Source organism: Haliotis rufescens, unplaced genomic scaffold (assembly GCF_023055435.1).
Source record: "Haliotis rufescens isolate VD_foot unplaced genomic scaffold, xgHalRufe1.0.p SCAF_13, whole genome shotgun sequence".
Classification (NCBI taxonomy): Eukaryota; Metazoa; Mollusca; class Gastropoda; order Lepetellida; family Haliotidae; genus Haliotis; species Haliotis rufescens.
This window is the reverse complement of record NW_025963813.1, coordinates 30,853,758-30,870,919: the sequence shown is the minus strand read 5'-3', so window position 1 is coordinate 30,870,919 and position 17,162 is coordinate 30,853,758. Positions and strand designations below refer to the sequence as shown.

Sequence of the window (17,162 nt, the reverse complement as noted above, 5' to 3'; positions counted from 1 at the left end):
GTAGTATGTCTTCCTACTTATCATCCCTTTGAGGACGAATGGAATTGTCCGTTCAGATCCATCATCTATGGATTGATTCATTTTGGTGTAGGTTTCTTTTTTTAAAGAGAGTTTGTGTTTTATGTATCAACCTGTCTCCCCTTCAATGTAAATGGTATTGTCCATTCCTAGCCAAAAAGAATCCTTAGCTTTGTATATAATTGTTAGAGTATTTTGGTTATAGGGGGTTTGTCAATTTGACAAAGAAAGTTTGTGCAGAGAATCCAAAATTACTGCTGTTTTATTTCTCGCTTTGCTTTATTTGAGCTTGCAATTGAGACAAGTTAAAAGTATTTCATTTCAATTTGCTTAAACTTGAGTTCATGTTAAAGTTAAGATGTATTTTTCTATGTTCCCATTTTTATGATGAAAATAAGCATTTTGTCTCTGTTTATATTTATTGGCTTGCCAATTAGACATTAATGGCTGTGGGTGATTTGCTTTTACTAACCTAATATTTAGTCTTGCTAATGCTCAACTAAGTACATTCTTATTATGTGCCTATGAAACATGTGTTTGAATGTGATATATTAATATAAAAGAATGAGAACAATAAACAAATGTTGGTTGCCAAAGACCTCTTTGGCCATGACTAGTTGGAAATATTGACCGGGGTGGTTAATCTTGACCAAATATTTTCCATTTATGTTAAGATCATTTTCATTTTATTGAATGTAATCTCAAACTTTGAGGAATTTAAGAACTATAATTGGATGCGTTTGAGTCAAAGGGAGATAACTGTGGTGTTACTTGCTAAAGGAACATAACCTAAGAAATGGATTAAGTGTTCCAAGATATTTTGGACAACTATGTTTCTACTTTGCTAAAGAAACACTGCTATGAGAAACTGATTAAGCCTACAGGTATTATCCAAGATATTTTGGACAACCATGGTGTAAATTTACTGAAGAAACACTGCTTTGAGAAACTGATTAAGCCTATAGGTATTATCCAAGATATTTTGGACAACCATGGTGTAAATTTACTGAAGAAACACTGCTTTGAGAAACGGATTAGGCCTATAGGTATTATCCAAGATATTTTGGACAACCATGGTGTAAATTTACTGAAGAAACACTGCTTTGAGAAACGGATTAGGCCTATAGGTATTATCCAAGATATTTTGGACAACAGAGAGGACAGATGACCTGATGGTACTAGTTGTTGCTGTTGTACTAATGTGAAATTCAAAGGCTAACTTTGATTTGTTTGTTTGTTCCTTACTCTGCAGTAGCATGATACGGGCAAGTCCGTCTTACCGTTGCTTGCAACTCTTGCTTCCTAGCTGCTGCTTGTTTTATTTGCCACTTGTCACATTACCATGGTTGTCCTGGCGACACCTGCGTTGTCATGGCTGCATGTTGGTTGCTAGGTCACGGCCACACATGCTTAGTCTGCGAGACATTTCAGTCTGGGTCACATGACCTGCTTCTTTGCTTCAGAGCATCTTTCATTATTCATATTGGAATCTCTCACAAATTTTCTGATCTTTGTTGAACTGGTATGTGGAGATACTCTGTAAACGGATGCATTGTGAAGAGTAAGGTCAAGGTCGTTAATATGTATCTAGGATAAAGTATGGAGTCCAGATATAACAAGTGGTTAATTTGTAAACTAGTTATTTAAGATCTGTGGTTATCATTTGATTGTGATGGTGATTCATCAGTTCCGAGCATGTCACACTCACTCACTCACTCCCTCCCTCCCCACCCTCCCGGCATGACATTCACACACATCACGTCAAGCATGCTTCTCTGTGTTGCTCGTTATGCATGCCTAGTTGCTTGCACACTTCGCTTCATTCATGTCCCGAGTCTGGCCAGGAATGCCAGCTGTTGTACTGTGTTGTTTCAATATGTGTGATTTTCTTTTGATTTCCTGTTGATTTCAGTCGCTGCTAAAGACTGTACATGTTTAGTTAGTACATACAATCATTTGCGCAAGCTTTGGGAAAATAAGGATAAACAAAGTGCCCATCACCATCAACAGTCCTCCTCGTGTGATCCCCACCGGCGTAGCTTGGCGGAGCACACCGCCCACGCCATGCATGGGAGCAGACATCATATTGCATGGAGGAGAAATTCCTCGAGTAGTTTGGGTTTGTAGTCTTCTCCTTGCACTTCCGTCAACCCCCCTCCAAAAAGTTGACTGCTGATTGTTTGGTCACATGATTTGCCCTTCTTTTGTCCACCCTCAGTTTGAAATGAAACAAGTTTCGGATTTGTATTGACAAAAAACTTTACTTCTGTTTTTAAAGTCACATTATTAAATATGTGACTTTGATGGGGCATTTGCAAATTCCTATACTGTAACCCTCTCACTGAGATGCCTCTGGAAACTGACCAGCTTTGTGAGGCTATCAAATATTTTCTCGCCATGGACATCCTCAAAGTACTTGACAGTTGTGGCTTAAGTGTTAACTGATCAGTGACCTTGAGGTACTGTTATGTACATGAAGTAATGGTTAATAATTTGACTTGATAGTAAGTAGCCAGTCTTCAATGTTAATGTTTCTCTCTCTGAAATAATCATTTGACTGACACACCAGCAGGCAACTGAGCTACGGGGACCCTATCTAGATTATCCTAAACATAGTTGTAGATGTATTTTATTTCCATCATCAGTAACTGTATGTGTAGTTATTTAAATCAGTGTTTATGATGTACTTTATGTATTAGGGCTGGGACGAGTCCAAATTTACTACCCGGGTACCCGGGTACCTGACCCCCTATTACCCGACCCTACACGGGTACCCACTGCAAGTTTCAAGAGTTGGGAACAAAATGCCTGATTGGTAATTGTTTACCGCAGCCCTGGCTAAAAGATACAGATACTATTTAGATACATGTATCAAACAATCAGATCATGCGTTCACTGAAGTTTACTGAAGCTTGTTCTTTGCTCAAACATATACAAGTCAAAAGGAATGTGTGCATCGTCAGAAGGAAATGCGAACATTAGCGACATTAGTGTAACCGCTGCGCTATAGTGAGTTTTTGTCATTTAACAATATATCACGTGACTAACCACGGGTCTGGGTAGTCCTGTGGGTACCCGGGTCCTACTCAGGACCCATCCGACACGAGTACCCGAGTTACCCGTCCCAGCCCTATTATGTATGTTAGAATTAGCCTGTTAGGTTTCTTTGTCAGCATGTTGTAGTATGTTAGAATTAGCCTTTAGGTGTCTTTGTCAGCATGAAAGAAGTCAACTGTTTGTATATGTGGTTAGTATTAATAGATAGTGTTTTATAGATACAAAAATAAGGCATGCTTTTAAAGTTAGAAAATGGCCCCATCCAGTTTGAGCATATTAAGTGTTAGTAATACCATGATTAAGGCCAAACGGTAAGAGAATAGTCTTTGTAAAACAAACTGAGTACTTAATGGTATGGATAACTTTGTAATAAGTACTTTCCATAACTGCATCAGCTAATCTAACGCATCACCCATACCGCTGCCACTAATTCCTCCGTCATTGCTACTAATGCTGGGTAGACAAAGTTAAAGTCAACATTGAATTAACTGCAAGAGATCTGAATAGACAATGTGATATGCTGTGTATTTTACCGTTTGTAGTTAACTCCAAATTGTCATGGAATATGGATACTTATAAACCTTTCACAAAGCTAGGATTTTATGGAATAAATCTTATTTGTATCTCATATTAAAATGGAATTTGTATCATGAGAATAATGACTTCATCCAATGTGTTTTAGACTACTTTCATGTCTGGTCAGTAAAGGTTTTAATGTGGATCATGTGGTTATACCGACCAATAAATTGATAAGTACACTGTTGGCTGTGAAACTATTCTCTCATGCCGTGTAAAAGTATACAAAGGGAGATAATTACAAAATGTGTCATATAGATATTATTTTGGCTGACAATTTCAATTTTTCTTGTTTCAAATCTGTCTCATGTTCATTTTGTGGAGTCATGATCAGTCTCTTTCATTCATTGTCACAACATCAAGTTTTAAACTAAGTTGATTGTTTTCAAGAACAGTTCATTTGCTCTTTCTGCATGAAGAGTTCGAAGGAGCATTAAGTGAAGACATTTACCAAGTAGAAGCAGTTTTAGAGTTGTCTTTCCTTGATTGTCAGTTGTTAACTATGATCTGAGCAGTTGTTGGTGGAACATTTCATTGTTTTGCTAAACTCCTGTGCATGATGTACGAATGGTGTTGCATCTACAGATTGATCATCATAACATGGCACATGTAACAATATGTCTCCTGTCTGTACCTACACTGAGTGATGTCTATCTTCCTGTGTGGAAGTGATACCTGCAGCTCACAAACTCATCAATATTGGCACATGCTACATAGATACTTATTATCAACTTATGGCACCGGCAGCCCACAAACTCATCAATATTGGCACATGCTACATAGATACTTATTATTAACTTATGACACTGGCAGCCCACAAACTCATCAATATTGGCACATGCTACATAGATACTTATTATCAACTTATGGCACCGGCAGCCCACAAACTCATCAATGTTGGCACATGCTACATAGATACTTATTATCAACTTATGACACCGGCAGCCCACAAACTCATCAATATTGGCACATGCTACATAGATACTTATTATCAACTTATGGCACCTGCAGCTGTATCATTTCACTTCATGTCATCGTGTCCCAATTGCGTGGATCGATGCTCATGATGTCAATCACTGGATTGTCTGGTCCGGACTTGATTTTTTACAGACCACCGCCATATAGCTGGAATATCACTGAGTGCGGCATTAAACTTCATTTCTGTATAATTACTTCTTTGAACGATCAGTCTTCAGTAAAAATAGGATGATGTTTTGTTTCTACTTGCATCATGTACCACTGCATCTTGCCTTCATTTTTTTTTTTTTAATTTTACGGGAAAGAGAGAATAGATTGTAACCACACTTTCATTCTATTTGTGACGACTCTTGAATTTTATTCTGCTCTTCATGCATTGTCTTACTTCTAAAATGGGGGAAAAAATGACTTACCTGTAAAACTGTCAAGTATATTTTTCATCTTACCAGCCACATATTTATTTATTTTTCAGTTTACCAAGAATAATTATATTTGTATTAACAACATCAAATTTAATAATCTGTAAACAGAAATAAATACATTTGGAAGAAGAAATAGTTGGATCATGAAAAACAAATAGAAACAATACATCTATTTTTCCATCTTCACTGTATTGGCAGTGGCTGTCTTCACACTGTCAAGTAAAACCCTGGATGTACACCTATCACCTTCATCGTCACTTCAAATAGACATTACCCATCATGCCCCTGTCTCGTCTTGACACGACACACACCAGTGCTGTTCGGCAGCCTTGTTCTCTGTGTACAGCTTTTGCTCTGCCATGTTGCGCCATTTCCGTTTCCGCAGCAGTGTGTTCGTTATCAGCTTGCTATTCTTTTCTGCTTGCTTGATATTGGTTTCTCTGACACACGAAGGTGCAGTTGCCGGAATTCATCCTGAACTTTGACATTGAGAAATGTCCCCCAACTGGACTGATAGGAGCTGTGAATGCAGGCAGGCTATGGAAGCATAGGAGTATTGGAATATGCACTACAAGTTTCAGTTTTTTGCAGGCTATCCTACTTTGCAGTCATTGTCAGCTTCTATGTCTAGTTTTCACAACGCTCTTGAGAAAATAAGAACATACAATCTTATCTGCAGGATGTCTGCTGGTCTTTCACATTTTCTATGGTAATATTCAAATAAGAATTATTGGATGTCACTGTTCAGTTAAAAACAGAACGAAAGTGTTACTGTATATTGTGTTGTGTGCTTACTAACTACCACATCTGGATAAAATGGTAATCTGTAAGAAAAGATCATTACTCCTAGACGATAGTGTGCTATTTTCTTAGCAAATGGATGAAACTGTTCCAAACTACCTCACTATGTACTGTGCAGTGACATTCCATTGAGATAGAGAGCTATGACTTTACAAAACAAGGTTACAATGCAGAGACCTCACAGTTTCAAGAATATTGTGTGCTTCTGTTTGCTTTTGCACTAAGCAATACAAGACCTGACTAAAATGGGAATTATTCATATATTGTTTGAAATGACGATGACGCTGTCGTTGACGTTTGACTTTAAGTCTAGGGATCTGACTTGCACCACATTGGTGATAGAAATGTGTTGTTAAAAAACTCACGCTATGTAACAGCGTGTGGGCAGTGAACACGAAAAACACCAGCAGACATCCTCAAGTATTTTCTGGATATAATTGTTGATGTTTCAACACAAATCAATATTTCAAATGATACATCCCACGATTGCTTGTACTATCTAGGGATAATCTTCAATTAATGTCCTCTTCTTGTGATCACTGATCTTGTTTTGTATGATGGGCTACTCTCACATGATGATAACTTGCACCAGTCTTTCAGCTGTCAGTAGAGGGGACTTCAACTTCTGCTTCTCCTTCTCAGCCATTTTAAATATCGTAAGACTGGCTAATAATGCTGTGTTTTGGATCTGCCTAGTCTCCGATCTCCCTCAGTGTTCAAAGTGAGCATTAAAGTCAAGCAGGCCTTGCCAAAAAACCTGATGTTAACTGTCCAGAATTTAGGGATCCCTAGATATAAATACTAGCAGCAATCTCAAGGTTCTCAGGACCCCCACTTACTTTCAACCACTGCTGTTGATTTTGATGATAGGTTAATCACATACGGTATTTGCCGTAAAAGCACCCCGGGCACTTCGGAAATTGCAAAGGAGGATGTTTACTAAAACCATATTCAAACAGTTCAAACGTTGATGAAACTGAAACTTCTTCTACAATAGTAAATCACATAAATGTTTAGTCTTTGTAGGGGCACTTATAATTATTACTTACAGATTGGTCTAGTAGTTGGTCGGGGTTCGCTTACTGGAACAAGGTGCTTAATACGGTAAATACGGTACCTAAATGGAAAGTTCCTTTTTTAAACCGCTGCTGAATTTTGAAAAAGATGCATCCAACTGATCCGTAATATTGAGACCCTTAGTAAGAACCACAAGATTTTTGGTGTCCAAATTTGGTCGGAATGTTCACACTTTGCTTAAAGTAAGAACAAACTAATTAACATGGTTGATAATTCAGTCTGACATTTACAGATGTAGGTCGAAATGATATCAGAATCTTTGTCCCCAAAACTGTATAGACTTTGCACTGCTCTATTTACAAGCTTAAAGCTTAAATGTCACAATTTGGACTTTAATGTGACTGATAAATCCTATTTTTTAAGTTCTGATTATGATCAAAATTTTGAAAAGAGTTCTTACCCCCCAAAACATTTATGTGTCCAAATTTGTCCAAATTGGGTCAGCAGGTGCTTGGCCTTAATGGCCTGAAGAAAGCCTGTGTGAAGTTATCTATCATTTGTAAACATTGACATTTAGATATGGTTGCCATAGTAACTAACATTGTTACCATGGTATCCAGTATTTGACATATGCCCCTCTCTCTCTCTCTCTGACTACCAGTACAAAATGCATGTTTGTGTCTCCCCCGGCACTGGCACGGTGCGGCCGAGAAGTTCCTTCACAAAACTCTCTGTCATGATGATACGTTTGAACCTAACAACAATATTCCTGGTGTCAAAACCACGGCACAAGCCGCCACGTCCGCGAGTCAAAACAAGACAGGTTAGTGACCCGTTGCACGGAACACCATCATCTCACTATCGTCATCAGAGACAACGCATAACGACCTTGACCTCATGCTATCGTCTCCAAAGACATTCACCATTGTCATCTCATAGCCTGGAATGTCATGTTGGCATGGTAATCAGACATCAGTATTGTCTCATCATCTAGTGATTAATGACATCAATATCATAGGAGGTTGGTAGCCTAGTGGCGTTCACTCATCACACTGAAGGCCTGGGTTTGATTCCCCACATGGGTACAATGTGTGAAGCCCATTTCTGGTGTCCCCCTCCGTGATATTGCTGGAATATTGCTACAAGCGGTGTAAAACAATACTCACTCACTCATAGTCTCATCATGATGTTGTCTGTGGCATGGAATGTCATGTTTTAATCATTGCCAAACATCTGGTGTCATTCCTGAATATCATCACCAAGCATCGTCATCATATCTTGAACTCATCACCCCCAGTTGAAACACTTTAGCTGCTAGAATCCTCTGCTTGCAATCAAGGATTTCACCGAAGTGGTGAACATCTTCAATGTGCTCGCCGCGAATAGCTGCAAAATTGCTGATGCGGCGTTAAGCAATATTCACTGACTCACTCTTCAGTGTGCATCCTTAGTGCTTTCCTCAAACACAAAGTTGACTCCATGATACGAAGGAGATATTGGTCACAGCTGTGTTAAACCCACTCCAGACTGATAGGACCTATGTGCTGTGCTACCAGCCATGTTACGTTGCTACCACTCCAGACTGATAGGACCTATGTGCTGTGCTACCAGCCATGTCACGTTGCTACCACTCCAGACTGATAGGACCTATGTGCTGTGCTACCAGCCATGTTACGTTGCTACCACTCCAGACTGATAGGACCTATGTGCTGTGCCACCAGCCATGTCACGTTGCTACCACTCCAGACTGATAGAACCTATGTGCTGTGCCACCAGCCATGTCACGTTGCTACCACTCCAGACTGATAGGACCTATGTGCTGTGCCACCAGCCATGTCACGTTGCTACCACTCCAGACTGATAGAACCTATGTGCTGTGCTACCAGCCATGTCACGTTGCTACCACTCCAGACTGATAGGACCTATGTGCTGTGCCACCAGCCATGTCACGTTACTACCACTCCAGACTGATAGGACCTATGTGCTGTGCTACCAGCCATGTCACGTTGCTACCACTCCAGACTGATAGGACCTATGTGCTGTGCTACCAGCCATGTCACGTTGCTACCACTCCAGACTGATAGGACCTATGTGCTGTGCTACCAGCCATGTCACGTTGCTACCACTCCAGACTGATAGGACCTATGTGCTGTGCTACCAGCCATGTCACGTTGCTACCACTCCAGACTGATAGGACCTATGTGCTGTGCTACCAGCCATGTCACGTTGCTACCACTCCAGACTGATAGGACCTATGTGCTGTGCTACCAGCCATGTCACGTTGCTACCACTCCAGACTGATAGGACCTATGTGCTGTGCTACCAGCCATGTCACGTTGCTACCACTCCAGACTGATAGGACCTATGTGCTGTGCCACCAGCCATGTCACGTTACTACCACTCCAGACTGATAGGACCTATGTGCTGTGCTACCAGCCATGTCACGTTGCTACCACTCCAGACTGATAGGACCTATGTGCTGTGCTACCAGCCATGTCACGTTGCTACCACTCCAGACTGATAGGACCTATGTGCTGTGCTACCAGCCATGTCACGTTGCTACCACTCCAGACTGATAGGACCTATGTGCTGTGCTACCAGCCATGTCACGTTGCTACCACTCCAGACTGATAGGACCTATGTGCTGTGCTACCAGCCATGTCACGTTGCTAGTTTCTCCCTGTTCATCAGTACCCTCATTTACATCATCATAATTCAGGTGTAGTTGAGCTGTTGTACAATGATGCTGTCATTTCCCTCTATTACATCTCCTCTGGTTCTCTCAACATGGAGCAGCAGGTTGTTTGTTTTACATCTGGGTGTTTGTGAGCAGTGCAGCAGGTGCTTGTGTCATTGCCTCGTGGCTGCTTTCAGTGAATGTTTAATACCAGTCAGCAATATCCTGGCTTGAGTCTGGGCCACACAAACCAGTGACTGAAAACATGAGCCACTATCATGGGCAAGATAACACACTGACAAGTCCTGATTCCTGACCACCCTATCCTCGTTAGTCAGCTCCTGTGACCAGCATGGGATACGGAGGACTGTAACTGACCGGAATCCCTAAAGGGTTGTTCTCTTCACTACAAGCCATATACTGTAAATCTTGAAATTAGTGCGTCTCCAAATTAATACGACTGCTGACACCGAGCCAAAAATGCAACTCCCCCCTCCCCATCCACAGTGGAAAGATACACAGCCTTGCCTTAATCCTATCCAATACAAATAGCACTGCTTATAAGCACGGAGTAAAGCACTTCCGTAATAACAATAAACATTGTTGTGTTAAAAACAACACAGTTATATGTTTTTTCTGTTGACTGGCGCTAAGGAAGTTTTAAGGCAATAAAATAATTGAACCAACAACAGATCACTGATTGGAATGGTCAATGATGCCTAGTTTGACACGAGTGGGTAGAGCTCTTGACCCCAGCACTGATAACTCACTGTAAGCCTATTGTGTAATTCCTTTTCTTTAAATGACTTAAATCTTGTTTGTGTATATATTCAAGTTGGTATTTCCGCTATCCAAAATATGCGGTAAGGCTGTCTTATTGTTGATAATCATTTTGGAGACATAAATGCAAAGTTTCATAAATGCAAACAAAGACCACTCTCATTTTTCGCATTTAATTCACGCTCGCATTAATTTGAAGATTTACAGTAGTTGTAGAAGTTGGACACAGCCTCAACATTCTTTTCTTTTTAAAGGATGTCCACATTCCACATTAGCTTTTGCTCACTGTTAGGTTATCATATTATTTTTGTGTCACCGTTTTGCTTTTCAACACTCCTGGGTTTGTCAGCTGTTTGATTGCACTGTCAGCATTATGACCGCTTTCACACAGGGCCAAGTCAGTGCTGAAAGCATTACCTGTATGTCAACACATATTACATCTTGGCTAGTTAGGTGGGGTCGTAGAGAAAACATGCTTTGTCAGCAAATAATCGGGAATGGTGTCGTGTTCCTCGTACACAGCATAGAACAGCTACATTGGCTGACCAGTGTTCTTCATTGTGTTGTCGTGTGACGTGCTTCAAACTGTGGTGTCTGTCATGTCCTGGTGAAGGGAGGTCACTGTAGTGTGACGTTAAGCTGTGGTTTGTGACGTAGTTCATGTTCCTAGGTTAACATGTAGAATTAACATTAACAGTGTCAAGTAGGTTTCCTTCATGGTAGTCTTGCATATGTCCATTGTTTATGCTAATGAAAAGTTATAATTAATTAATCAGTTATTGAACATAAACAAAATTACAAATAATTTTACAAATGTGAATAATTATGATAAAAAATGTAATTATGATTTCACTAAACAATGTCAACTGCATGCAGTAAGATTAGAACATTTGCATTTGAATGTGTAAAGTGTGTCTGCATGAGATCTACAGTTTAGTACAGTGTATTAATTCCAAAGCCCTTCTCCTCAAAGACGTGGTTGTTTTTTCAGGGAGCAGTGCATCTGGTAGCAGCAAGAAGGAGAAAGAAAAGTCCGACCGAAAATCTGCTAGTCCTGCTGGGAGCGGCGGCGGCAGTGACACTGACACAGCCAGCCTAGCGAGCGCGCGACGAGGTGCCCCCAGCGATCGCAGCCTCCCCCCACCTCCTGGGCCTCTTGCACAGATGCCAGCAGACCTCAGTGGGAGCAGGCAGTCCTTTAGAATGGCCATGGGAAACCCATGTGAGTTCTTTGTGGATGTCATGTGATTGGTCACATGTCCAGGTCATGTGACTGACTCCAGAGCCAATCAGCTTGATTGTATTGCATGCAGAGTGATTGAGCAATTCACCAGTGAACCAGAACTCGTCACTTGAGTGTAGAGTGAATCGTTATACTGCAGACTACTTATACGCAGTTTTATAACTTATGTCCAAACTTGTGGAAGATCGGAACAACAGTTTGGCTCCAGAACACAATGTTCGTCCGAAGGATCTGATTTGAAACAATGTCTATCTATTTTCTTTGATCATTTTCAGCCTACTGTGTTACTACATATGCGCATTCTTGTAAACCTGTGTGTATTTAATGCATGACTACGGTGTTGTTATTTATTGTAGCTCTTCTAGAGATTGAGGACATACCGACCACGATTGACTGACGGAAAGTTGCTGCCTGTCTGCCACCTGCCCGTTGCATTCTTCCCTCCGCCCGTTGCCCGCCCGCCCGTAGCCCGCCCGCCATCTCACATCTAACCCACTTCGTTCTTCTAACAACGCTAACCCTTCTACAGTGCCCGCCCGCCTCGTTCGTTCGTTCGCTCTCTGACGCTCTTTCCTTCCCATCATGCAATTAACCCTGCTGCATAAACCTCTGTTGGACTTCTCAAAGCCTTGCTTTGGATTTCACATGGGTGGGTGTGCACCAATAGACATGATCGTGGTTAGTCATGTGACGTGTCATCATGTGATACCTAGCACCGAGGACAGACCGGCCAATGAATCCTGTCCATGAGAGAGAGAGAGAGAGAGATCACAACATTGTATACAAAGTTATTTTTGAAGAAGCCAGTAGGTGTGTAGCTTGACTGAATGCTGTAGAAGACGTGAATGCTGGAAATTGGTTTTCAGTTTCCACAACAGTTACTTCCCTTTGTTTCAACTCGTCTTTCGTTTCCTTATTCACTTTCCTCACTCACCTTATGCATGCTTTCCAAATGCTTGTGTAACCATTGCCAAAATTAACACTGTCAAAACAGAGTGCAGTCTGCTTGATCACAAATACTTTTTCTATTCTTTGCCTGTCTATTGCTGTTCTGTTCACATCTGCTTGTCTGCATGCGTTACCTTTAATAAACTAACTCATGCATAATTCTTTCATGGGGTGTTGATAAAGAGGACTTTATCTAATGGTTAAATCTAATCCAGTTTTGGAAGAAGCAAAACATAGGTTGATTTTGACACCATTCGGAAAGAATTCTGCAAGCATGGCAACCCACACCCAAGCCCCATTCTAAGCATGGCCTGTCATCCTCAGCACTGCCCCTCCCACCTATCCCAGCATCCTTTTGGCATGCAATATTCCGTCTCAGTGGCCAGCATGTCCGTCATCAAACACTCATGATGACCTCATTATCTGCTGACAGTGACGTCATCGTCATGAGTTTGACCTGAGAAACATATCAAAGTGTCCAGCTGCATCCAATTTCGAGCTAAATTAATTGAACTTTCATGCAATGGTGTGAAAGTAGAAATATGTTTATTTTATAATTTATGTTAAAGCTTTATTTCAGGTTTCGACAATCAAGTTTTATTTGAACTGGAAATTGTCTTATTAGTTCAAATTGTCTAATTATATTGGGAGGGTAGCCACCTGGCATAATTTCATTGATTTGATAGTGATTATATAAAAATCCCTAATGAGGACATTTTTGGAAATTTTTGCTATTATTGGCATAATTTGAATTATCCTGGAAGAAATAAAATTGAACTGAATAAAGTGTTTTCCTTCCATGAAGGATCGTAAGTATGAAGGTGATTTAAATCAAATTCCATAATAACTACGTAAGTTTCGGAATTCTATTAGTGTTAGCATAATTCATTGTTAAAATCAATTTCTGAAAGTTGTTGTGCCTTGATAAGATAATGGATGTTGAACAGCTGGAGGTCATTTGTCAAACGTCAGTCGAAGACCGACTTAAAAGGTGAACTGTTTGTCGTCTTCTATACCCCTTGCTTTTGCAGGCCATGTTCTTACAAGCAGTTCCTCAGTTACGTACTACACTGACGCGTGTGCAGTTTACGTACATGCTACGATGTGTACATAAGTCGTCGAACATGCTACGATGTATGCATCACTTATCGAATATGCTACGATGTACGTAAGTCCTACATTATATTTGTAAGTCAATCATTGTGGCACAAATTGTGAGGCCTGCACAAATAGTATGCGTAAGTCCTACATGCTACGATTGATTAATTTACGTAATATATTAGACATACGTCACACGTACATGTTACGATGAGTTATGTAATACATATGTGTGTAATGTCTTATGGACATGCTAAGATTGAGTTATGCATGGTAGTCAAATATGTTTACGTTGAAAACAAGAGAAAATTGCTCAACGTGGATAATAATGAGTTTTAGTCTTTGACATGGTGGTATATTGTTACTTCTGTAATTCTGATGAATTGTTTGTAAGTTTTCTTTTCATGTTTGCATACATACTCATGGTATGGTAGTTTACGATTTAGTTAGAGCAGTAGTTGATAGAAATTGTTTCGATAATTGTAACGAGAGCAACAACTTGGGATTGAACCTGAGACAGCACAGCTACTATTTCCATTGGTTTCTGGGTTGAGTGGTTTTCTCTTGTTAATGAATGCCTTGTACAAATGCAGAACACCAGTGTATGACTGCTAGAGTGATAGTGCGAATGAATGCTGTGGGAGTGCATGGTACATAGTATGCAAGACCGGCTGACTCTAGTGGCCGTTAGTGAGAAACCTGCTCGGATGGACTATGCTATTTATCTTGACAACTTTTAACCTTTTGTACAGACTACATCTGCTATTGTATATTATTTTCTGTCCTTGTACAAAGCTTCTTCACCTGTACAGTTTTACTATGTGCTTTTTTATGTTGATGAGAGTTGTCTCCCTTTGTCAAGTACGAAGTTGTGATAAGACATATCGATGATTTTAAACGAGTGTTGGCATGAACACATTGCTCTGCTGATAATCTGGTGTCCATCCATTTAACTTGCTCTTGTGTGCATCACTTATTGTTTGTTTCAACAAGTATATTTTATATGTCACTATTACAGCCTAATGTGTAGACTTGGTTGAGATTGTTTGCCTACTTGTTATGTAACGTAAACCTGGCGCCGATTCTGAAATAGATACCTGAGCTTATTTCTGAAATCGAGAGAAACCTGAACTGTGAAGATATATGAATATTGTCAACTTGATTTGTTGTCTCTGTTATTGTGTATCCAATCAACCATCATCTTCCATCATGTCCGGGAGTGGGGTAGCCTAGTGGTTAAAGCGTTCGCTCGCCACGCCAAAGACCCGGGTTTGATTCCCCACATGGGTACAATGTTTGAAGCCCATTCTGGTGTCCCCTGCCGTGACATTGATGGGATATTGCTAAAAGCAGCGTAAAACCAAAGTCACTGGCTCACTCCATCATGTCCAGGTGAACTGTCTCTGTTTCCCGACTTGGGTGCTAGTTGTCCTCGACATCATCGCCAAAACATCAGAACAGGACCTTTCCCGTCTACAGTGCAATATCCTTGCTTTACCATATAGCAGGTCCCACATACAAACCACTTGAAACAGAAGTTTGTAATGAACCTTTACAATCAACGCACAAGTTTTAGAGCTGCTTTGTTGTAGTTACAAGCTGGACTTTTACTTCAGTGTTAAAGAGCGGATATATGTTTTAATTTATTATCAGATCTCGACTCATTGCCAAATTTTATGTTTTTGCCTATATTTTACCTTCTTTCACCAACTTCAACCACAGAGCTGATGAGAACTTAAATATTTGTCAAATTCAGTTGCTACTTACGGACTGGTCATTAATTATGGGGGAGGGAGAGCCGGTGAGATTAGGGGAGGAGGGGGGTTCAATAGAAAATGACACCGGGGAAACAGAGGGAGGAGTGTCACAAAATTTAACACAAGTATGTAGGGGGAGGAGAAGAAAGAAGGGAAAATGACTTTTTTTCCAAATAAAAGCAATGACCAGTCCCTTATCTAAATGAATGAGTGGTGATCTGTCTCTTTTCTCATTTGAAGGGGCACAAAGATGAGGAAGATTAGCATTACAATAAATTCTACCTCATAAGTGATTTTTTTGTGAAATATTTATGCTTATATGACAGAAAGTTAGATAGTTGGTTGAAATTCTATGTCAATTTGTCCGTGGGAGAGCGAAGAAGTCCTTGCCATTTCGAATAAGACTAAGGACTTCTAAGATTTGAATCATCTTTCGTAGTTGTGTTTTCTCGCAGACTGACCTGACATGAAGCGATAGGACCATTTTTTATAAGACATGATTACACCATTTAACCTGAAGCCACCCATCTGGTTCAGGCTTAAATTTAATGATGAGAAGTTACTTGACTGCATGTGGTAGGTTAGTCACCATTATGTTGGCCCAGTGAACTGATACCAACCTTTTGTGGAGTCCTGTTTTAAGGAAATCATTCACGAACCTGTATTCCTAGAGTACAGGGTATTGTTGTTATTTTCATGTTTCATTGCCATGCTATTGTGCAACTCTCATACTATACTGAGGGAAAGAAGTAAAGGAACACATTTATATGTTTGATGATGGAAAGAAGTAGAGGAACACACGTTTGACAACATCGTAAAGTTTCCCAAAGATGGCAGCCATTTTGCTGACATAAAGGCTATAGGTTGTACACAGCAGTTAACTTTCTCTACATATTTTGCTGTCCCCTTATTTCTTCCCATGAGTATATGTACATCATAACCTTACAGAGGCTCTGAAACCACTTACAGAGGCTCTTAAACCATGCTCTTTCGTTAGGGCTCTTAGACTAAGCTCTTGCAGGGGCTTTATTATGTTCATATGCAGATAGGGAAGCTATGAATGACTATTTATAGAAATGTTGCCTTACGTAGGGTTATTTTTGTAGTGTAGCGGCTGGTTGAGAGCATGCAGAGTGCGTCCGAGCAGGTCATGTGCTTGATTGTGTAAACAGTTTTTGTAAAGAAAATCTGAGTTGACTGTAGACATGTGTAAATGTCACCAAATTGTCATAATAAACGAATATTCAAAGATATTGCTTTCCTTTGTTCTCATGGAATCACAGGCCTACCAAGGACAACCTGCAGAGAGCAACCAAACTAATGAACATGCAGACACTTTGAATAGAAATAGCCACGCAAATTACAAACAATACACAATCCCAAACAGTGTGATCTCCATTGAAGATGGACCGCCTCCATGGTCAAGTGGTAGAGCATCTGCCCGGAGGAAGGTCCAGGGTTCGATCCCAGGCTACGTCATACCAAAAGACCTTAAAAGATGGTACTTGTTGTTTCCCTGCCTGGCACTTAGCTTAAAAGGGCTGAAACAAGGACTGGTCGGCTGGGAGTCGGTATACTGTGTCTGAGAGGGGTGTCTGTTAAACTGCACCATGGTATCTCAGTGGGCTAGCACTGTAAGATCTGCATAGGTCCGGACTATTACATGCAGACACACATATATTTTGGATGACATTAAGCCCCATTTCATCTCCCCTCCATTGAAAATGTGCCAGGTTTGTATCGTTAGGATACAACATGATGGGGAGGAGTCTAAAGTGATGCAGGTCTTG

At 40.5% G+C, this 17,162-nt stretch overlaps 1 protein-coding gene across 1 annotated transcript in view; it reads left to right on the top strand.

The window, feature by feature from the left end:
• The window catches only part of LOC124121140 (segment polarity protein dishevelled homolog DVL-3-like), a 49,954-nt gene extending 33,329 nt beyond the window's left edge, over positions 1–16,625 (top strand). The window contains exons 15-17 of the mRNA XM_048394671.1: positions 1,931–2,137; positions 11,318–11,548; positions 11,926–16,625. Of these exons, the coding sequence (XP_048250628.1) occupies positions 1,931–2,137; positions 11,318–11,548; positions 11,926–11,966 (479 nt within the window). The 3' untranslated portion in view covers positions 11,967–16,625. The remainder of the gene's footprint in view (positions 1–1,930; positions 2,138–11,317; positions 11,549–11,925) is intronic.
• The last annotated feature ends 537 nt before the right edge of the window (positions 16,626–17,162 follow it).